The sequence below is a fragment of the Lacerta agilis genome, chromosome 9 (assembly GCF_009819535.1).
Source record: "Lacerta agilis isolate rLacAgi1 chromosome 9, rLacAgi1.pri, whole genome shotgun sequence".
Lineage (NCBI taxonomy): Eukaryota > Metazoa > Chordata > Lepidosauria > Squamata > Lacertidae > Lacerta > Lacerta agilis.
The window spans coordinates 74322695-74345068 of record NC_046320.1 but is presented as its reverse complement, the minus strand read 5'-3'; the positions used below and the strand labels follow the sequence as shown (position 1 = coordinate 74345068).

The 22374-nt window shown below is 56.9% G+C and overlaps 2 protein-coding genes across 2 annotated transcripts; both read left to right on the top strand.

The window, feature by feature from the left end:
• Positions 1-44: 44 nt before the first annotated feature.
• LOC117053444 (programmed cell death protein 4-like) lies at positions 45-10515 on the top strand. Its single transcript, XM_033161162.1, has 11 exons — positions 45-131; positions 1713-1992; positions 2173-2270; positions 3136-3249; positions 4937-5158; positions 5268-5365; positions 6156-6270; positions 8264-8371; positions 8525-8635; positions 9248-9387; positions 10038-10515. Exons 1-11 carry the CDS (start codon positions 60-62, stop codon positions 10087-10089), a joined length of 1410 nt encoding a protein of 469 aa, XP_033017053.1. The 5' UTR covers positions 45-59; the 3' UTR covers positions 10090-10515.
• A 3719-nt stretch (positions 10516-14234) lies between these two features.
• MOGS (mannosyl-oligosaccharide glucosidase) lies at positions 14235-20668 on the top strand. The gene is made up of 4 exons (XM_033159606.1): positions 14235-14637; positions 16536-16756; positions 17662-17858; positions 18775-20668. The coding sequence occupies exons 1-4, from the start codon at positions 14235-14237 to the stop codon at positions 20495-20497; spliced, it is 2544 nt and encodes an 847-aa protein (XP_033015497.1). The 3' UTR covers positions 20498-20668.
• Positions 20669-22374: the final 1706 nt, after the last annotated feature.

Genomic DNA, 22374 nt, shown 5'->3' with positions numbered 1-22374 from the left:
GGCACGCGAGCGAGCGGGCTGCCTCCTTCCTCCGCCGCCGCCGCGCCTCTCTCGGCCCAATGTCCGCCGCCTCGGCCGTCGCGGCCAGCTCGGGAGAGCTCCTGCGGGGCGACCGCGCCCCCTCCCTGCTGGCAAGTAGCGCGCGCCCCCCGCCGCCGCTCCGGAGGGTCCTTGCGCCAGGCGTGGGGGGCGCGAGATACGTGACGGGAGGCGGGACACGTGTCAGGGGGCGTGCGACGGGGCGCATCCTCCTGCGAGCCAAAAGGACCCCTGGTGCCCAGACGCGCCCAACCCCGCCTCCGGGGGGCTCCGTGATCCTTGACAGCCGTCGGGGGCCAGGCTGGCCTTGCCGCTGCCCGTCGGGGTCGCGCGCCACGGTGCCAGCTGCCCCGCCCCTCGCGGCCTCGGGAGGCTTCTCTGCCCGGGCTCGCCCTGCCCCTCGCCCGGAGCCCTGGCGCAGTTCCCCGGGCGGAGTGGAGCGAGACCCGCGTCCGCCCGTCGGAACCCGGGGGGTATCCCGCCCGGGGCCGGACTGCTCGCTCGGCTCCGCGTCGGCATGACCGCTGCTGCCGCCGTCTCGGGTCTGGCTCGCTGCGAGGGCGCATGGGCACCTACGGAGAGTGTGTAAAGGCGGACTCGGACCTGGAAAGACCTGGGTTCCCATCGCCACCGGACCATGAAGCTCGCTGGGTGCCCTGGGGCTGGACGCTGGCTCCCAGCCTGGCCAACCTCACAGGGTTGTTGGGAGGGTAAAATGAGGAGAACCACTAGGCCACCTTGGGCTCCTCGAAGGAAAGGCTGGATATCAGTGCAATTACAGTAGTAGTAACAACAGCAGCAGCAGCAAGTTGGAGCAGGGTATATGTTTATTGGGACATGGGTGGTGCTGTGGGTTAAACCACAGAGCCTAGGGCTTGCTGATCAGAAGGTCGGCGGTTCGAATCCCCGCAATGATGGGGTGAGCTCCCGTTGCTCGGTCCCTGCTCCTGCCAACCTAGCAGTTTGAAAGCACCTCAAAGTGCAAGTAGATAAATAGGTACCGCTCCGGCGGGAAGGTAAACGGCATTTCAGTGCGCTGCTCTGGTTCTGCCAGAAGCGGCTTAGTCATGCTGGCCACATCACCCGGAAGCTGTACGCCGGCTCCCTTGGCCAGTAAAGCGAGATGAGCGCCGCAACCCCAGAGTCAGACACGAATGGACCTAACGATCAGGGGTCTCTTTACTTTTACCTATATGTCTAAAGGGGTGCTGCAAAGTCTGGCGGAGGTGCACCCCACAGATGGCATGTGCATGCCCCCCTCCCAATCTCTGGCTGCTCCCTCCCTTTGGACAGTTGGTGCCCTCTGAGCAGGAGGCAGCCAGCCCTGGGCAGGGCTGGGGTGCAAACAGACGCTGCCCTGCCCCAGGAACTTATTTATTTTTAATGCCAGCGGATATCTCTGGAGCAGGTGGTGGTATAACTGCGGGACGTGGCTTTGAGCAGTGGCTGCAGGAGCACCTGGACTTAGGGAGCAGCGTGGGGCAGGGGAGGAGCTTCAAGGCAGCTTTTGGTACAGACCCAAATCCCGTTTGGGCATCCTGTGTGTGTGTGTGGGGGTGCTCCTTGCCTCTAGGGCACCTGGCTGAGCCCCCTTTGGCCTGATCCTTCCACCGCTGCTGCAAGGCTCCTCTGTGGTTCTCAGTCTGCCTTCTCCCCCCCCCCCCATCCCGCAGGGGGCAGACCAGGCGGACTATGAGGACGATGACCTGGCAGGGGAGCTGATGGACGGGGGCGACGAGGAGCCTCGGGCGTGGACCCTGCAGGAGAAGGCTCTGCACGAGGCGCGGCTGAAGGCCAAGGCCAAGCGGCGCCTGCGGAGAACGTCCTCCCGCGACTCCAACCGCGAGTCCCTCTCCGAAGGCGGGGAGCCGGTCCCCGACCCCACCAGCCCCAAGGGCAAAAACCACGACCGCAAATCCCGCATGGGCAAAGGCCGGGGGCTGCCCAAGAAAGGTAGTCCCCCCCCCCGGCCTCCTTCGCTCCTGGCTCTGCCCGCTGCAGGCTCTGCCAACGGCCGGAGTGGCTGCAGCCGTTTTGGGTGGGGGGTGTTGCTTGGGTGACAGTGCTCAGCCCACCCCTCTCTCTCTCTCTCTCTCTCTCTCTCTCTCTCTCTGTGTGTGTGTGTGTGTCTAGGTGGCGCAGGGGGCAAGGGCGTCTGGGGGGCCCCCGGGGTGGTCTACAGCTACCAGGAGCCTGACGCCCGGGATCCCAACTATGACGAAGTCGCACAGGTACCCTGAGCTAGAGTAGGGGGGCCTGGGTTGGTTCTTCCTAGGCAGATGTCCTTTCTCTCCACCCCGGGGCCATGTGAGGGGAGCCACGTGCCCCGTTGCCATGGGAGACCTTGTCCCTCCTGCCCCACACCCTGCAGGCAGCCCTGGGTTCCTTTGAGACCCCTCGGCGGCACAGAACTTGAATCATTGAACGCATGATGAAGGACCCCAGCCCCGTTGCCAGGCTGCGGGCACGGAGATGGCCGAGGGTCCTGGGTTCAATCCCCGCCGGGATCACCAGGCCTGGCTGGGAGACAGCCCCATCTGGAATCCCGGAGAGCCATTGCTGCCAGTCAGAGTAGGCAATACTGAGCATGGTGGATGCAGTGGGGGGGGGGGTCTGGCTCGGTGGCTTCCTATGTCCCTACGCGACCCCTTCCCTTCATATTCCAGGTGCAGCTGTTGCAGTGGATCTGGGAAGGGGGTGGGGCATGCTGATTGGCAGGGGGGGGGAGGAGGAGGAGAACGCAAGCCAGCCGCCTTCTTCTGCCACCAATTTTTCCCAGCGAAGGAAAAGCTGAAATGAGGGTCCTTTAACTGGAGGGCCCCTCTGCCCCTTGGGGGGGGGTCCTCCCGCCATGATTCCCACAGCAATGGGGCAGCCCACACCTTCTGGGGAAGATGCCCCGTGGGGTTCATGGGCCGCTGGCTCCAGAAGGCTTGACATTGCTCTGGCTTGGCTCTCTGCCCTGGACTCTCCTCTGGGTGCACGGCAGGACCCTTCTGGAGAAAGGGGCAGGGTCCCCCAGGGCGAGGGGGTGGGCGCTTTGTGGGGCTTGGCCAGCTTGACCCTCGCCCTCTGTGCCGCCTGGACTCTCCTCAGGGGGACACGGTCTACGCCACGGTGGTGCCGGAGCTGGAAGAGGAGGAGCTGGAGAAGGCCGTGCAGCCCATGATGAAGGAATACTTTGAGCACGGAGACACCCTGGAGGTGGTGGTGCGTATTCTCGGGCTGGAAGCAGGATTATGGAGGGGCAGCCGAGACCAGGATTGGGGGGCCCCCTCAGATGTTTGCCCCCCTGGGCCACCGGCAAATTCTGTTGCAAGCCAGAGTGGGCTCTCTGGGGGGAAGTGAGGGAGGGCAGGAAGGGATGTCGTCAAGGTGGACCACGGAAGAGGAATCCTAGAATTGTAGAGTTGGGCAGGGACCCCCAGGAGTCATCCAGTCCAACCCCTTGCAATGCAGGCATCGCAGCTAACGAATCCCAGGCTGGCAGCCATCCGACCTCTGCTTAAAAACCTCCAACGAAGGAGAGCCCCCCACCCTCCAAGGCGAAAGAATGGATCCAGGGACAGGGTCACTTCTTCCTTGTTCAGGGGAGGAATCGGACACTGTATCTGAGCTCTGACTGGGGAGGGAGGGGGGCATTTGTTTGAAACGGCAGGTGGGCAAGTCTGGCCAGGGCAGGGGCTCTTCTCCCATTCTCCTGGGCCAGTCGGTTCTTGAAATAAACGGTGTGATGAGACCCTCCGGAGTGTGCAAGTGGCCTTGATGAATCCGTCGGCAGTAATGAGAATTGCAATGTCGAAGGTCAGCGATTCCCAGGTCCCCCTTGGTCCTCAAGAAGCTGGGCTCTCAGGTGCCAGCAAATTTCAGAGAGGATGGAAGTCCTCAATTCTGTGATTCATTGGAATTTCTTGAACAGGTTGCCAGGGATGATTCCTGCACCGCAGGGGGTGGGTCTGGATGCCCCTATGGGATCCCTTCCGACTCTCTGGCTCTGTGATCCTATGGGGGTGTGAGAAGAGCAGCTTGGCCAGTTCCTGTCTGTGTGCTGGGCAGAAGGGAGTCCCATTTGCAAAGGAGGCCACCAGCCCCCCTTCTATCCTGCCCACCTGAATGCCCCACTGAATAACATAATAGTAATTTATTCTTTCTACCCTGCCCATCTGGCTTGGTTTCCCCAGCCACTCTGGGCGGCTTCCAACAAGAGATTAAAAATACATTGAAATGTCAGTCATTAAAAACTTCCCTAAACAGGGCTGCCTTCAGGTGTCGTCTAAACATGAGATAGTAGTTTATTTCTTTGACATCTGGTGGGAGGGTGTTCCACAGGGCGGGCGCCACTACCGAGAAGGCCCTCTGCCTGGTTCCCTGTAACTTTGCTTCTCGCAGGGAGGGAACCACTAGAAGGCACTTGGCGCTGGACCTCAGTGTCCGGGCTGAGCGATGGGGGTGGAGACACTCCTTCAGGTCTACCCCACTGGAAGGGCAGTGAGGACGTCTCCATGGGGCCTCCACCATGGACTAGCAAGGACTAGCAAGTAGTGGGGGCTACCAGCCAGGATGGCTCTGCTCTGGAAGGAGGCAGTCGTGCTTCCGAATATCACTTGTCAGAGACGGCAGGAGGAGAGAAGTTGCTCTTGGGCTCAAATCCTACTTGGGGGGGTTCCCATAATGGGCATCTGGTTGGCTACTGGGAGAGAAGGATGCCAGGCTGGCTGGGCAATTCGCCTGATCCAGCAGGCTCTCCTTATGTCCTTCCCCCAGGGCAGTGCGGCTGTGGACAGATCCTGCCTCCTCAAAACGTCCTTGCCCGTCTTGCTCAGAGCGGCTGGGGCACCCCAGTGAGATGGGTGGGGTGCAAATAATAAAATTGTTGTTCTTATTGTTCTTCTTGCAGGAACTGCTCCGTGAGCTGAACCTGGGCGGGCACAAGGCGGCTGTGCCCTCCCTGGCCGTGGCGCTGTCTCTGGAGGGCAAGGCCAGCCACCGGGAGCTGACTTCCCGCCTGCTCTCGGACCTGGTGGGGAAGGTGATGAGCTCTGAGGACATCGCGGCCGCCTTCGACCGGACGCTGAGCGACCTCCCCGACCTCATCCTGGACACCCCGGAGGCCCCGCAGGTCGGGGGTAGCCCTAGCCCTGCAAGGGGAGGCTGGGTTGGGGGGAACGGGGGAAGGATGGACGGACAGGCTCACATGACCCCTCCGCCCTCTGTGTCCGTCTTTGCAGATGCTGGGCCAGTTCATTGCGCGGGCCGTGGCGGACCATGCGCTGCCGCTGGACTTCCTCGAGCGCTACAAGGGGCGTGTGGACTGCGAGCATGCTCGGTGAGAGGGCCGGCCGGCAGCCACCGCCCCAGCCCCTGGTGGCCGCTGGGCTCACAGGGGGAGGGCAGATGAGGGCCCTTGCCTGCCCCCTAGGCGTGACCCACTCAGGGCCGCCTTAAGTTCCGGCGCCGTGGTGCAAAGCTCCCTCTGGCGGCGTCAAACCCCCCCCCCCCGGCGGGGAAGAGGTGGAGGCTGGACACGGCGCCTCCCGGCTCAGCTGGCTGCTTTGTGCTGCGGTGGCCATGGCCGATGGAGGCTCCCAGCGCGGCATGGTGACGGTGGGCCAGGGCAGCGAGCTGATGCCGGAGGTGCCGTGTCCAGCCTCTGCCTCTTCCCTGGTGCCCTCCAGAACTTGGTGCCCTGGTGCCCCGCGCCACTAGCCTCTATGGATAAGATGCCCCTGGACCCACTCACCCTCCCTGCTGCCCGGGGGGGGGCCCTCTTCCCTGATGCTGGGCTGCCGCCTTCTCCGCAGCGCATGAGGGCCAGGTTACTCTCAGGGTTCCCTCCCAGTGTGGTGTGGTGGTTAAGAGCAGTAGACTTGTAATCTGGGGAACCGGGTTCGCGTCTCCGCTCCTCCACATGCAGCTGCTGGGTGACCTTGGGCTAGTCACACTTCTCTGAAGTCTCTCAGCCCCACTCACCTCACAGAGTGTTTGTTGTGGGGGGAGGAAGGGAAAGGAGGATGTGAGCCGCTTTGAGACTCCTTCGGGTAGTGATAAAGCGGGATATCAAATCCAAACTCTTCTTCTCTTCTTCCCAACACCGCAAAACCATTCTCCGTTTCCAGGGCTGCTCTGGACCGCGCCGCCATCCTCCTGCGCATCAAGCGAGATGTCAATCACCTGGACAACGTCTGGGGCGTGGGGGGCGGACAGAGACCCGTCAAACATCTTATCAAGGAGGTGAGGCCGCGAAATGATTTGCGACGAGCTTGAGAAGACGCTCAAATGCGCCATATTTGGTGGGGGTGTAAAAACAAAAAACAGCTTTGGAACAATATACGTGAAGAATTAAAGGAGATATTTAAAACGCCAGTTAAGAAGAAACCAGAAGCATATCTTCTGGGTTTGATAATGGAAGACCATCCCTAAAAATATGATAAATATATTCTTACACGCAACGGCAGCTGCCAGGACATTGATTGCAAAAAATTGGAAAGCCGAATATGTACCCTCAATAGGAGAATGGCTGAGCAAATTTTGTGAATTCCTAAATATGGCGAAATTAACTGCAGTAATAAGAGGAAAATCAAACCAAAAGCAAAGAAAGAATGGAGTTGCTTAAGAGAATATATAAAGAAACATTGTTTCAGAATAGAAATACCGATATGAAGAATAAGAATGATGCAAGGATAAGAGAAAGGGTAACAATAAGCAAAACAGAAATAGAAATAAGTAACAACAGTTGAGCACAATGAAAGACGACAAATGTAAAAGAAGGAAGGGAAGTTGGGTTTATTCTATGTATTGTTTAGTTTTGAGTTGTTTTGTATGTTTATGAAAAATACATTTTTCTTTTTTCTTTTTAATGTAGTTACTTTAGTTTTGTATGATTCAATAAAAAGAAAATTTAAAAAGAAAATACAAATCTTCCAGGGGCTCAAAGCTGGAGCAGTCAGAGGCTTCCGATTCTGGGCAGGATGCAGCCCCTCTGAGCCCCCCAGTTGCGGAGCCGAGTCTCGCCTTCTGTAGGCCCCACTGAGTGGGGGGCACAAAGCCCCTTTGGATGGCTGCCCTTTCCGGGACCAGCCCCACTGAGCAGCGGCGCTTGCCAAGGAAGGAAGCTTTTGTCTCCTGGCCTTGAACCCTCCCCCAGTTCTGCCAGTCACTGTCTGGGGAGACACACAGAAGCTTGTGTTGTGTACAGCTTGGGGGGTGTGTGTTGGCAGATAGGGGGCTCGAATTTTGCCTCGGTGGGGGTCTGGAGAGGTGCTGCATCCTGCCTGGACCCAAATGAAAATGCCGAAGGTTTCCTTCTTGGGGGCGGGTGGCAGAATACCTTGCAAAACTTGGGGAGTGTTGATGCCCCACAACAGCAGCCTTTTTTCTAGTGGGGGGAGAGCTGTCCTGAACTGTTGTGGGGCTCAGTGCTCCCTCTCCACCCTTCCTTTTTTATAATTATTTTTATTAAGATTTTTCAACCAATTTTAACATATTCAAAAATTCAAATTACATTTTACAGTTTCAGTTAACCCCCCTCCCTGCGACTTCCCCCAACTTCCTTTTCTGGTTTATAACATATTTGTTTTTTCTGCTTTTAATTTTGTAACCCTTATATGCTAAAATGAATACTGTCTCCTTAATCTCTTCTTAATATTTGTCCATTGCCAGTGAGTTCATTTCAGTGCATTGCTTCTATATATACACCCCAAAAGGTTCCCAATCTTTTTTTAAAAGTCCTTATCGTCCTTCTCTTTAAGGCTTTCGGTTAACTTCGCCGTTTCCGCGTATTCCATCAACTTTTCTTGCCAATGTTCTTTCGTTGGTATTTCTTTTTTATATATAAATAATTTTTATTAAATTTTCACAGTTTTAACAATTATATAACATCTTAATAAAACAACCTTATACCTTTTGCTCTGCTGAGCTTCCAGCTTCCCTTCTTCCTCCTGGTTTTATTCTTTTCTTACCTCTGTTTTCCCGCATTTTTAACTTCAGCCTCCTGATATATTTTAACATACTGTCTACTTCTTAACTTCAAATAGAAAGTTCCTTACCTAAACGTTGTCGGTTTTATCTTAATCCTGCCAATGTATGTGTTTACAATGATTCTTTCGTTGGCATTTCTTTTTTTTATAAATAATTTTTATTAAATTTTCACAGTTTTAACAATTATATAACATCTTAATACAATGATTCTTTCGCTGGTCTCTCGCCGCCCTCTCCGCTCTTCCAGATGAACCTCTTGCTCCGCGAATACCTTCTTTCGGGCGAAGTCTCCGAGGCCGAGCACTGCCTTCGCCAGCTGGAGGTGCCCCACTTCCACCACGAGCTCGTCTACGAGGTAGCGGAGGGCACCCCTCGGGGCCCTTGGGTGCTGCGTGGGGACGGGCAGCACCCGCTTCCGGCCGCTGGGCACGGCTTCCGGGCTGGCAGCTGGCGGGAGCTGGGCCTCCCCTGGCCCCCTCTGAGCCATTTCCTGGCCTTCCTCCCCCAGGCGGTGGTGATGGTGCTGGAGTCCACGGGAGACACGGCCGTCGCCATGATGGTGAAGCTGCTGAAGGTGCTGTGGGAGACGGGCCTGGTGACCCTGGACCAGATGAACCGGGTGAGGGCCGCCCCCTGGGCTGGGCGCAGAGGGGCTGCCGGCCAGAGTTCTGCGATGCAGGCCCAGAGGATGGTGGTTTTATGTTGTGCAGCGCCCTGAGATCTGTGGGTATTGGGTGCTGTACCAATTGAAATAATAACAATAACAACAACAACAACAACAACAACAACAATAATAATAGGAAATTCTAACCAGAAATTGAGTAAAGATTGGCTAACGTTCAAATAATATCTTAAAAAGTACGGTAAGAACACAAATCTCCTGACAGATTTGGACTGAATCTTGAAGTTTAAGGAAATTAGAAAGTCAAAACTTCTCCTGATAATTAACCGAAAAGAATAATAAAAATGACGTGTGTATAGACTTGTAAGGTATAAAAAGCACAATGGGGTTAACGGGTATGTAATGTCAAATGAGGTGTTGTTGGTCAGTGTCTATGGTCTGTTTATGTGGTTTTTCATTTTATGTATGCTCTATGTAAATGGTTTTGTAATCAAGGGGGGAATTTAATAATAATAATAACAATAATAATAATAATAATATTGTGCTAAGGCACCCTCAGGCCACCCCCTGCCCTGACCCCTCCTGCTTCCTCCCCCCCCCCCTCCACAGGGCTTCCAACGGGTGTATGATGAGCTGGGAGATATCAGCCTGGACGTCCCGTTGGCTCACAGCATCCTGGAGCGGCTGGTGGACCTCTGCTTTGAGGAGGGCGTCATCACCAAGCAGCTGAGAGACGCCTGCCCTGCACGGTAGGCCAAGCTCCCCCCTTCTGCCCTCTGGGGTTCAGGCGGGAAGAGAGCAGAGGCCCAGAGCTCCCTGCTTGCTGGTCCGGCGGCCTCTCTCTCAAGACGGCCCTCGCGGGTCCAGATCCCGCAGGCAAAGTGCGCAGCCCCGGCGAGAGTAGGGGGCTGGGCTGGGTGGGCTGCTGGCCTGATCCAGCCGGCTTTCCTGATGTGCTCCTTGCGCCTGATGGGCGATGGACCACTCTCCGTTCTGCCCCGATTTCCGGAAGGCTCCTTTGTTCGTCTGAACTGGAGACGGAGCTGTTTGCGTGGTCTCTTCAGTCCCAAAGCCTGCTCGTCCCTTTGCTCTTGTTTTGAGCGTCAGAAGAAGATCATTGTGGCATTGGGGAGTACCCTCAAAGGTCCTCTAGTCCAACCCCCTGCAGCAGGATTCGCAGCTAGCTAGTTTCTCTCTCTGTGTGTGTGTGTGTGTGGCAGGATGGCTGCGGCTATCACAGGACTGCGGGTCTTTGCAGACTGGAACGGGAGTGGATTTTGGGGTGGGGGGCTTGGGAATGAGGCAGTGAGGATCAAAAGGCTTTGTGTGTGGTTGGTGTGTGTTGTGTTGTCACTCTCTTCCCCCCCCCCCAACACACTCTCTCTCCTTCTTTCCTTAGGGGCCGGAAGCGCTTTGTCAGCGAGGGAGACGGCGGCCAGATCAAGCCCTAGCTTGACGCTTCCAGCCCTGGCCTCTGCCCCTCGCCCCCTGCGATGCCCCCCGCCCAGCAGGGCTTGCCAGCTTCAAGAGAGAGGCCAGGAGGCTGCGCCAGACACCCCTCGCCCCCCCCCACCAGAAGCAGCCAGGGCAAGAAAGCGAGCTTAAGCCGCCACATCCGGGTCAGGCTGGCGAGGGGGTCAAAAGAGGGAGCTTGCCCTCCGCAGGGCACCCCATCCGGGTCTTGCCCCCCTTCTCCAGCCCTCCCCTGCCCACCCCCACAAACGCATCTCAGGAAGCAGAGGGAAGCCTGGTGCCTCGTTCCAGCAGGGATGGCAGCCACCTTGGCGTTCCTAGCCCTATAGGGCTCGAGGGGGCCCAGGCTTCCTCCAATAGGTCTAGCCCCTTGCTGCGTCCCAAAAGGGGACAAATGCCTTCCCCCAAGCCCCCTCCGCAGTCCCCTAAGGTCTGCGAGGTGGGGAGGTCTATCCTTGATCCTTGAGGTGGGGGTGGGGGGAGGAGGATCTCAAGGTCTTGGGAAGCAGCTCTCTCGGGTATCGGGGGGGGGGGCCAGAGGCAGAGCGGCACCTCGTGAGCACGGCTGGAAGATAAGGTGGGGGGGGGGTGGAGAGGGGGAGGGACCTGGTGTCCTTGCAGGCGGCAGCAGTGGGGGGAACGGGTGGCACGTGGGAAATCTAAAAATAAAAACGTATCCAAAGGAGCTGGCTGTGCCTGACTCTTCCTGCAACTGGTATGGGGCAGGGACAAAAGGCTCGCGGGGGCGGGGGCACCACAATTTGCAAAATAATAATAATAATAATAATAATAATAATAATAATAATAATAATAATAATAATAATAATAATAATAATAATAATAATTTTATACCCCGCCCATCTGGCTGGGTTTCCCCAGCCACTCTGGGCAGCTTCCAGCAAAATATTAAAATACAATAATTCATTACATATTAAAAGCTTCCCTAAACAGGGCTGCCTTCAGGTGTCTTCTAAAAGTCAGGTGGTTGTTTATTTCCTTTGCATCTGATGGGAGTTCCACAGGGCGGGCGCCACCACCGAGAAGGTCCTCTGCCTGGTTCCCTGTAACTTCACTTGCCGCAGTGAGGGAACCGCCAGAAGGCCCTTGGAGCTGGATCTCAGTGTCCGGGCAGAACGATGGGGGTGGAGACGTTCCTTCAGGTATACAGGACCGAGGCCGTTTAGGGCTTTAAAGGTCAGCACCAACAATTTGAATTGTGCTCGGAAATGTACTGGGAGCCAGTGTAGGTCTTTCAAGACCGGTGTGTGTTATATGGTCTCGGCAGCCACTCCCAGTTACCAGTCTAGCTGCCGCATTCTGGATTAGTTGTAGTTTCCGGGTCACCTTCAAAGGTAGCTCCACGTAGAGCGCATGGCAGTAGTCCAAGCGGGAGAGAACCAGAGCATGCACCACTCCGGCAAGACAGTCCACGGACAGGGAGGGTCTCAGCCACATGGAGAGTTGAGCTTCAGCACCTGCGGAGAACCAAGCAGGGCGACTTCCCTCTCGCGTGGTCCTGTCTGTCGGGTGGCAAAAGGGTCAGAGAAGCTCAGGGAACCATTCCTCACAGCAGCTGCAGAATTTCCTTTATCTCCCACCTTTTTTGTCCTGCAAGGAGCTCAGGGTGGTGCACGTGGTTCGCCTCCTTTCCTCCTTTTAATCTGCACAACAACCCTGTGAGGCAGGCAAGGCTGAGAGGCTTCATGGGAGGCAGTGTGGTGCAGTGGTTAGAGCATGGATAGGCAAACTAAAGCCCGAGGCCGGATCCGGCCCACGGACGGTCCGGGAATCAGCGTGGTTTTACATGAGTAGAATGTGTCCTTTTATTTAAAATGTATCTCTGGGTTATTTGGGGCATAAGAATTCATTCACCCCCCCCCAAAAAAATATTGTCTGGCCCCCAACAAGGTCTGAGGGACAGTGGACCAACCCCCTGCTGAAAAAGTTTGCTGACCCCTGGGTCTGAGGGTCGGCCTGGGACCTGAGGGAGAGCGGGGTTCAAATCCCCATCAGCCACAAATCTCCCCGCGAGACCCTTGCGCCAGTCACTCACACTCAGCCAAGCCTACCTCACAGGGTCGTTGGGACAAAAAAAATGGGGAGAACAATGTTTGCCAATTGGCGCTCTTGCAATAAATTTAAAAATACAGCCTGGCTGGGATTTGAACCCTGCTCTCTCCCAGGTTGACACTCTACTCACTAGGCACCCTGGCTTTTTAATGACGCCTGTGGACTTTGGGAGGCATGGAAGTGCTGCCCCACACATTTGCGGGGACTAACCGGGACCAGGGCTGAGGGACCCATTTTGCCAGCCTTGAAACCCGTGCCAGCTCTCACCCTTTTCCAGGTCCCGCTTCTGATGGGGGGGGGGGGGGGCGGCATGTCCTGAAGTGGGACAGGTGGTGACCCAGAAGAGGGACCCCTGTCTTGGGGGTGGCTGTCTTTGGGGGGTGCTCAGCCTAGGGCAGCTGTTCTCTGGCTGTCCGAAGGTGTCACGAGGGTGCAAGTCCTGCTGCAGCTGGATCGGGTCCGAGGAGGCACCCTTCCAGGCCAGCCTCCTGTTGTTCCCCCAGGGACAGTGTGGTGCAGTGGTTAGTGTCTCACTAACCCCAGGGTACAAATTGCCCTTTGGCTGTGAAGCTTCCTCAGAGCCGCTGGAGGGCGATGGGTGGATGGATAATAATAGCAATAATAATAATAATAATAATAATAATAATAATAATAATAACAACAACAACAATATTTATACCCCACCCTCCCCAGCCAAAACCGGGCTCAGAGCAGCTAACATCAAATGTACAATACATTAATATAAAATCAGGCAATCAATTAAAATACATCCTAAAATCAGATCAGGACCAGAATAAAATCCAATCAGATGGCAACCCGCAGATTAGGGTTGGGCCCTTAAATGGCGTTCGTAGCTCATGTTTTTTCTCCAAGGAGCTCAAGATGGCTCGCCTGGTTTTATCTCCCTGCTCATTTAATCCTTACAACAGCCCTGTGAGGTAGGCTAGGCTGGGAGGCTGCTGGAGTGGTCATACCCAAGTGTCCCAGCTAAAGAAGATTGGCAAATTAACGGATTATGCTGAAATTGCAAAACGGACAATGAAATTAAGAGGAAGAGACGACAACGAATTTAAGGAAGAATGGAAGGGCTTTATTGCGTATATACAGAAGCAACGCACACAGGTTAATACATTTCCAGGATTTTGAGAATACTTGCAATTTTATTATGAATGGACAATAAGTAATTCAAATGGTTAAAACTTTATAATGGACATGTAAGTACATTGATATACAGTACAATGGAACCAAGGAAGGGAATAGGGAGAAGGCAGTTTGCTTTGTTTTGTTTTTATTGTGTTTTGTTTGAAAATTAATAAAATGTTATGGGGGGGGGGAGGAGTGGTCACACCATAGCTGTCAAGTTCTCCCTTTTTTAGAGGGAAATTCCATTATGCCGAATAGGATTCCTCGCAAGAAAAGGGAAAACTTGACAGCTATGGGTCACACCCAGCGTGCTTGGCGCCCGATTGAGGTGGGATTTGAACCCAGGTCTCTCCCGTAAAGCTCCCTGGGTGGGTGGCAGGCAGGTCGGTTGTGGGGATTTAAATGCCACAGGTGGAGCAGGCGCCCCATTGCAGATGCTCCCCCCTCCCTGCTCGCCCCCCTTTTGCTGAGTTCCTGCCCCATCGCACCCTCCACGCCCGCCCGGCGGAGGCGCAACCTCTCCCCAGGCGCCACGGCACCCTTCGCCAGCACTTCCGGGGTGCGAAGCGCGAGCAGCGCGTGGTGGAAGGCGGGGGAGCGGCAGGGACTACAGCTCCCAGAGTGCACCAGGGCCCGGGCGCCCGCCGCGGAGCCTGCCGGGAAAGGTAGTTCTGGCCGCGTCGGGGCTGCGGGAGCCGCGTGGAGTCCAGCGGGAAGGGTGAGCGAGGACGAGACAGCCCTGCTGCTGCTGCCCCCGACGGCGCTGGGGGGGGGGAAGGGGGGCCCAGGTGCTGCTGCCCGTCGGGGGCCGGGGGAGTCCCCGGGCGGCCCCCGATTTCCTGCCCGCCCCCAGCGACTCTTTCCCCTCTCCCGCCCCGTCGGGGCTGCAGGTGCGGCGGCGGCGCGGAGGATGGCCCGCGAGCGGCGGCGACCAGGACCCGAGGCGGGGAGGCGCCCGGCGGAGAAGGGGCCCCCTCGGGCGGCGGCGGCGGCGGCGGCGGCGGCCGGGGCGAGGAGGTTGCGCGGCGGCGGCGGCGGTAGCGGCGGGCCCCCGGGGCATCCGCGGGCTTCTCGGTCCCGGCTGGTGGCGCTGGTGGCGCTGGTCTCGCTGGCGCTGGGCTTGGCGGCCGTGGGCTACGGCGTCGGGGCGCGGCGCTGGCGGGCGGCCCGCGTGCTCACCCTGCACCCGGCGCCGCGCATCCTGGACGCCAACAGCAGCGGCCCCGCGGCCGAGCCCCGCCGCTTCTGGGGCTCCTACCGGCCGCAGGTCTACTTCGGCATGAAGGCGCGCAGCCCCCGCTCGCCCGTCGCAGGTGAGACGGGAAGGAGCGCCGCTCAGGTGCGCCTGCGGGTCCTGCCTGCTGGCAGCGGGTCGGGATGCATGACCCCTGGGGGTCCCGTCCAACTCAGAGCTTGGGATGCCAAGAGGGCAGGCGGGGGGGGAGGCCTTGCCGATGGACCCGGCGCCACTGGAACCCTTGGCCCAGGTCTAGGACAGGATCACACTTCAAAATGACCGTAACAAATTAGAGAACTGGGCCAAAGCAAACAAGATGAATTTTAACAGGGAGAAATGTAAAGTACTACACTTGGGCAAAAAAAAAATGAAAGGCACAAATACAGGATGGGTGACACCTGGCTTGAGAGCAGTACATGTGAAAAGGTTCTAGGAGTCTTGGTAGACCATAAACTTGACATGAGTCAACAGTGTGATGCAGCAGCTAAAAAAGCCAACGCAATTCTGGGCTGCATCAATAGGAGTATAGCATCTAGATCAAGGGAAGTAATAGTACCACTGTATTCTGCTCTGGTCAGACCTCACCTGGAATACTGTGTCCAGTTCTGGGCACCACAGTTCAAGAAGGATACTGACAAGCTGGAACGTGTCCAGAGGAGGGCAACCAAAATGGTCAAAGGCCTGGAAACGATGCCTTATGAGGAATGGCTTAGGGAGCTGGGTATGTTTAGCTTGGAGAAGAGAAGGTTAAAGGGTGATATGATAGCCATGTTCAAATATATAAAAGGATGTCATATAGAGGAGGGAGAAAGGTTGTTTTCTGCTGCTCCAGAGAAGCGGACACGGGGCAATGGATTCAAACTACAAGAAAGAAGATTCCACCTAAACATTAGGAAGAACTTCCTGACAGTAAGAGCTGTTGGACAGTGGAATTTGCTACCAAGGAGTGTGGTGGAGTCTCCTTCTTTGGAGGTCTTTAAGCAGAGGCTTGACAGCCACTTTGATGGTGTTTCCTGCTTGGCAGGGGGTTGGACTGGATGACCCTTGTGGTCTCTTCCAACTCTATGATTCTACAATTCTATGTGGCAGGTGGCACAAGGCTTTGGCGCAGGACGCTTGGCAGTCTGGACCTTTTAGGAAGCTCCTGTTGGCATCCATTTGTCTCAAGACAGCAGCGTTGGGTTAAAGTCAGATTTGGACAGGTGTCAGAGCATGCAGAGAACGTGCGCTTTCAGCCTGTGGTCCACTTCCAGCGCAAAACAAACCCCCAGCTGCTGGAAAGACCCCCCACCCATTGCCCCCCAGCCAGCAAAGGAGAGAGCGCTGGGATGGGTGGACTCATGATGCAACTCGTGAGGAGCTGGCGTGTGTCACAGGTTGCTGGGACCAGGGAGGTTCTTTGTCCCAACAGCTGTTCCTTGGCAACTGTTTTGGAATCTGTGGCTCAATAGTTCTGATGTTCGCATAAGGGTTTCTTCCAACTCTGTGATTGCCCAACCCTCTCCAAAAATCTGGGTGTCATCATAGAATCATGGAGTTGGAAGAGACCACAAGGGCCATCCATTCCAACCCCCTGCCAAGCAGGAAACACCATCAAAGCATTCCTGACAGATGGCTGAAAAGCCTCTGCTTAAAGACCTCCAAAGAAGGAGACTCCACCACACTCCTTGGCAGCAAATCCCACTGTCCAACATCTCACTGTCAGGAAGTTCTCAGTGCTCCAAGAGGAAAGAAGGGAGCCAGTGAGTTCTGCAAGTCAGGCACAGATGGGGTTTGCAAGGCTGCTGTCCAGGCCTCTGTCCTCGTGGAGCGTGGCCAAGAGATGAGGAGGCAACGGGGTCTGTGCCTTTGCTGTCCCTGACAGAGTTGGTCTCGCCCACGCTCTCTGCATTGCAGGGGGTTGGACTAGATGACTCTGGAGGTCCCTTCCGACTCTGCCATTCTGTGGCTCTTCCTGCTCTGCCTCCCCTGCAGGCCTCATGTGGATGCACCAGCTGGAGGGGGACGTCCGGCTGCGCCACACCTGTGAGCAAAGCGATGGCCTCCCGCGCTACGGCTGGCTGCTTCACGACGGCGTCAATTTTGGGGTGCAGGAGATCCAGGACGTTGGCCTCAGCCTGCAGACGGAGTTTGTGAAGCGGCCTGGGGGGCAGCATGGGGGAGACTGGAGCTGGAGGGTCACGGTGCGGCCCGAGGTGAGTGGGGAAGACCTGGCGGGAGACATGGGCATCTCTTAAGGAATGCACCCATGGCCCTTCATGGAACTGGAGGGGGGTGCAGGGGGGGTGGCTCCTGCCTAGCTGTTACCAGGCCCAGGCGTGTTCGCACCTAAGAAGAGCCTGCAGGATCAGGCCAGTGGGCCATCTGAACAGCTGCCTGCGGGAAATTCGCAAGCAGGATCTGAGCCGAAGAGCCGAGCTTTGCTGCCTCCGACCATGGAGGCAGAAAGCAGCCGTTGTGGCTCGTAGCCACTGCTAGCCCTCTGCTCGGTGGCATGGGCCTGCTGGCTCCTTCTGAAGCCTTCAGATGGCGGCCCTGGGACCCGCTTGCCGGCAGACCTCAGCAGGGTGGGCTACACAGCGTAACTTAATTTTAAGCACAAGGAAGCCTCTGGTTTCCTTGCCTTGTTCATTCCAAAACACGCACAGCCCTTGAGAACATAAAGACAACACACCCCATAGTTTTCCTTCTGCCTCTTATCTTTCCCCGTGACCTCGAGACAGAAGCAGAGGCCCCAAACGCTGTCCGAGGGGTGGAAGTGAGCCAAGTTTCTCCCAAGTTTAGAATGCATGGGGCTAACCGGCCCCCCACGGCCCCAAGATGCTCAGCCAGGATGCAAAGGCCTGCCTCAAATCAGGGTCCCGAGGCTTTGACCCACTAGTCTCACCCAGAGCGGCGCTCTCAAAGACTTAGAAGCAGATAGGCGCCCAGGCAGACAGAATCCTAGAATAGTAGAGTTGAAAGGGGTCCCAAAGGTCCTCTAGCTCAACCCCCTGCAGGGCAGGGACCACAAATGAAGCATCCGTGACAGAGCTCCCCCTCGCACTGAAGCCAGAGAGAGGAGTCTTACAGCTTCGTGACGGTGCTTTCCTGTCCTCAGAGAACTGGGCCCCCGGCCCCCTTCATCTCTCTGCTCTTCTACGTGGCGACGGATGGGCAGGGGTCTTTGCAGCCTGTGGTGGAGCAGAAGACGGGCCGGTTGGCATCCCTGACGGGCACAACAGAGGAGCTGGGCCACTTCACCATCACCTTCCAGCAACCCACCAATGAGGCTGGCACAGCACCTCTCTACGCCAGGTACGCTGCAGGGCAGAAATGCCACCATTTTCAATCCTAGGGGGTGGGGATGTGATTGTGTCTCCCTTAAGTCAGAACCTAAGCCGAGGCGGATGGATCAGGCCCATGGCCCAGCATCCTGCTCTCAGAGTGGCCAGCCAGATACCCGTTACAGGAAACACACAGGCAGGATCTGGGCACAAAATCAACTCTCCCCTCCTGCCGTTTCCAGCAGCTGGCATTCAGAAGCATTGCTCCGGACGAGAAGTCCCAAGGGTGGTAACACAAGAACGGGGCCATTTCTGCAGTGGCTCCCCATTTGTGGGATGCTGTCCCCAGGGAGGCTCACCTGGGGCCTTCACCATACATCTGTAGTTCCAGGCTAAACGTTCCTCTTCAACCAGGCCTTTGGCTGATTATCTGGTTTATATACCACCCGTCAGCAAAAGATATCAGGGCGGTTCATAAGATATTGGGTACGGGTATTGTAGCCATTCCAGTTGGCCAGTTTAACTGTTCAGTCATGATGGTACCAATTTATGATCAATGCAGTTCTAAAATTAATATTAAAATTAACGAATCATATTCTACGGCCTTTTAACTGTGGGAAGCAGGGTTAAGTTAAGTTTTGCTTTAATTACTGCATTTTCCCGTGTATAAGACTAGGTTTCCCCCCTAAAAAATAATGTCAAAAATTGGGGGGGTGGGCGTCTTATACATGGGGGTGTCTTATAGACAGAAAAATACGGTATATATTTTGTGCTACTATCCTTCGTATTTATCTTGTGAACCGCCCTGAGATCTGCGGGTGAAGGGGCACTATATAAAAGAAATAGGTAGGTAGGTAGGTAGGTAGGTAGGTAGGTAGCTGCCTCTGACCGTGGAGGAAGAGCAGCAGTCCTTGTCGGTGATTCTCGCTCCCTTTCTCCCTCTCCAGTTACAACTACCTGCAGGCGAAGGCCGAAGGGCTGCAGCGCCTGAGTGACGTGGTGAAAGCCAGCCTGACCCCTCGCTTCACCTTCGCCCCGCCAGGAGCCCCCAAGCGCCGCTACTTTGGGGTGGATGCCTACCACTCCCCGGCCGGGGAGAGGGCGCTGCCCCACAGCCAGCTGCTGGTGCACCAGGTGACGGTGTCACTGCCTTGCCGCCTGGAGATTCTCTTTGAGTCGGGCAGCGCGGGCGACCGTGCCGGGCGGCTGGCGGGCGAGGCTCTGTCGCAGGAGCTGGGCCGGCACACGGCGGCCTTTGAGCGGCGCTTCGAGGAGGCCTTTGGCCTGGCCCGCAAGGGCTTCTCCCCGCCGGAGCAGAGCTTTGCGAGAGCCGCCCTCAGCAACATGCTGGGTGGGATGGGTTACTTCCACGGGCGCTCGCTGGTACAGTCGCCCCACGCCGAGCTCCCCCAGCCCTACCCGGAGGCGCCGCTCTTCACGGCCGTGCCCTCGCGCTCCTTCTTCCCGCGAGGCTTCCTGTGGGACGAGGGCTTCCACCAGCTGCTGCTGGCCCGCTGGGACGCAGCCCTCAGCCGAGAGGTGCTGGCGCACTGGTTGGACCTCATGAACGCCGAAGGTTGGATCCCGCGGGAGCAGATCCTGGGCGCAGAGGCCCGTGCCAAGGTGCCCGCGGAGTTTGTCGTTCAGCACAGCAGTGCCGGAAACCCCCCGACGCTCTTTCTGGCGCTGCGGCAGCTGCTGGCCCAGGAAGCTCTCGAGACGGACTACCTGCGGCGCCTCTACCCGCGGCTGCAGAGCTGGTACGACTGGTACAACAGCACACAGGCTGGGCCTCTGCCCTTCACCTTCCGCTGGCGTGGCCGCGACCAGGACACCCAGGCGTTCCTGAACCCCAAGACACTCACCTCCGGCCTGGACGACTACCCGAGGGCCTCGCACCCCTCTGAGGACGAGCGGCACCTGGACCTGCGCTGCTGGATGGCCGTGGCCTCGGGCGTCATGGCGGAGGTGGCCATGCGGCTTGGGGAGCCGGCCGAGGAGTACCGGCGCATGGCGGAGGCGCTGTCGGACGGGCAGCTGCTGGACCAGCACCACTGGGCCGAGGCGCTGGGCACCTTTGCAGACTATGGCAACCACACGCAGGCGGTGGCCCTGGAGCGCGAGAAGCTGCGCCCCCCTCCTCCGGGGCAGCCCCTGCCCACGCCGCGCCTGCTGCGGGTGGTGCGGAAGCCGCCCCGGCTGCAGTTTGTGGGGGGCGCTTTTGGCTACGTGAGCCTCTTCCCGCTGCTGCTGCAGCTGCTGCGCCCCGACTCGCCGCGCCTGGGCAGCCTGCTGACCGACCTGCGCAGCGAGAGGAAGCTCTGGACGCCCTTTGGGCTGCGCTCTCTGTCGCGCTCCAGCCCCTTCTACCTCAAGCACAACACGGAGCATGACCCCCCGTACTGGAGGGGCCCGGTGTGGGTCAACATCAACTTCCTGGCCGTGCGGGCTCTGCAGCACTACGGCCGCCTGGAGGGGCCCTTCCGGGAGCAGGCGGCCACCCTGTACCGGGAGCTGCGCGCCAACGTCGTGGGCAACGTCTACCGGCAGTACCTAGAGAGCGGCTACGTCTGGGAGCAGTATCACGACGGCACAGGAAAGGGCCAAGGGTGCTACCCCTTCACGGGCTGGTCGGCCCTGGTGGTGCTCATGATGGCCGAGGAGTACTGAGCTTCCAAAAGTGCCAGGCTGCCTCTGCCATGCTCTTGGCGGGTGCAGTGCCCGCCTCCTCCCCTCAGGTGTTTTGAATCCTGGGCAGCTGACCTCAGCTGCTCTCCCTCCACCTCCATCCAGGATCCGACTTCTAATTTTCTAGCGAAATAAAGCTGTGAAGCTGGACGTGCCAGTGGCCTCTTGCGGGAAAGGAGTTGGGCTGTGGGAAGAAGTCTCCTCGGGCTCCTTTGGTATCTCCATGCGCTGCCACCTGTGGAGTTTGGGGCGGGGAGGGGAGATGCCTTGGAGTCAGAAGCGAAGGGAACGTGAAAGGGGTTTGTGCGCTCAGAGCGGCTCCCAGGGGCCGCTGGTAAATCTGCACTTGGGATTTTATTAGTTATTTTGCAAAATGTACATGCCACTTTGTTTTGAAAAACCCTCAAAGCCTTTACATGTTTTTAGATCCTGGGAGGGAGGATTTTGACTGGTCCCCTGCTGCTTACGATTTGGGGAGTGCAGCTACACAAAGGCAGATGTGTTGCAAGTTAACAACTTTTTGAAGCCTTGGGGATTAATGGGTTTATGGTGCTATAAGCTGATGTGAACTGGGACCAGCTGTTTCAGGGCCACAGCATGTTTCTCCACTCAGAGAATAATAAGGAACATCTAGCCCAACTCTTCTGCATTGCAGGAATATGCAGCTGTCCCAACCGGGGATCAAACCCGCAACCTTGGCGTTATCAGCACCAGGCTCTAAGCAACTGAGCAGCTGTTGTGGCCAGGCAAACAGAGATATATGCATGCATGCATATGTAGCCACATGGACCACCAGCCTCACCTGAATTCCATCCAAGTGCCAATACTTAGGTGGGCAAAATGGCACCATCTGTCCACAGGAGGGAGGGAACTCCCCAGCCCAGCCTCCAAATCCCAACCCCTGAGGACAGAGTGAGCCGAGCGCCACAGGATCTTGCCTGACTGGTTGCTGGGATATGGAAAACTCCAGAGGTTTAAGTCCCACCCTACCCCCCCCCCCGATCTTCTGCTGCCAGTTTTTTCCGTGGAGCTGCCTAGAGAATGAACGCCCTGCCTCCAAGGAGGTTGCTCTGCCCCTGGGCCACAGCATCTCTCAAGGCACCCCAAATACTTAACAGCTTCATCATGCCATCACCTTTCCTGGGCTTCAGCAGCAACAGATGGACGGGAGAGGGCTCTTGTGCTTGGATCCTGCTTGTTGGCCACGGTGAGAACAGGAGGCTGCTCTAGATGGGCCATGGCGCTGATTCAGCAGGGCTCCTCTTCTCTCCTTACAGAAAGTGCTGCCCTCTGTTGCGTGGAAATCTTGGTTGCGACTTGCAAGAAAACTGTTTTGGCACAGGGTGCTACAGCCAACCATTCCCCGTCCTGGCCAGATTGCCAGAGTCCCCACCCCCACCCCCAGGAGACAAGTGTGGCCCCGCTGCATGTGTAGACTTGGTGTTCAGGCAGATTCCTCAGCTCTTGGACCTCTGGCTTTCGAGTCGGCAGGCTTGCATATGAGGTGGGCCTCCCTGTTTGGCCACATGGATTTGTGGACAAAATGGTATCATGGAGGTTTGCCCCGTCTCCATTGTAACCCCCCACCCAACGAGTGGCCCCTGCCCTAATTAGGAAGCAATACATCAGTGCACCCCACCATTCATTTTATTGTCTGCTGATTCTCTAACCACGTTTGCCTTGCCTCCTTATAGAGACTGGCTCACTTGCTTCACTATGTAGCCTGGACATGTAGCCAGTGACTTCCTCACTGGGCAACAAATCATGCTAAGGATTCCCATTGCTTCCCGGAACAAGCCATTTGCACACTTGTACTGCTCCCACTATTTATTTAAATTTTTTTGCAACCCACAAGCCCA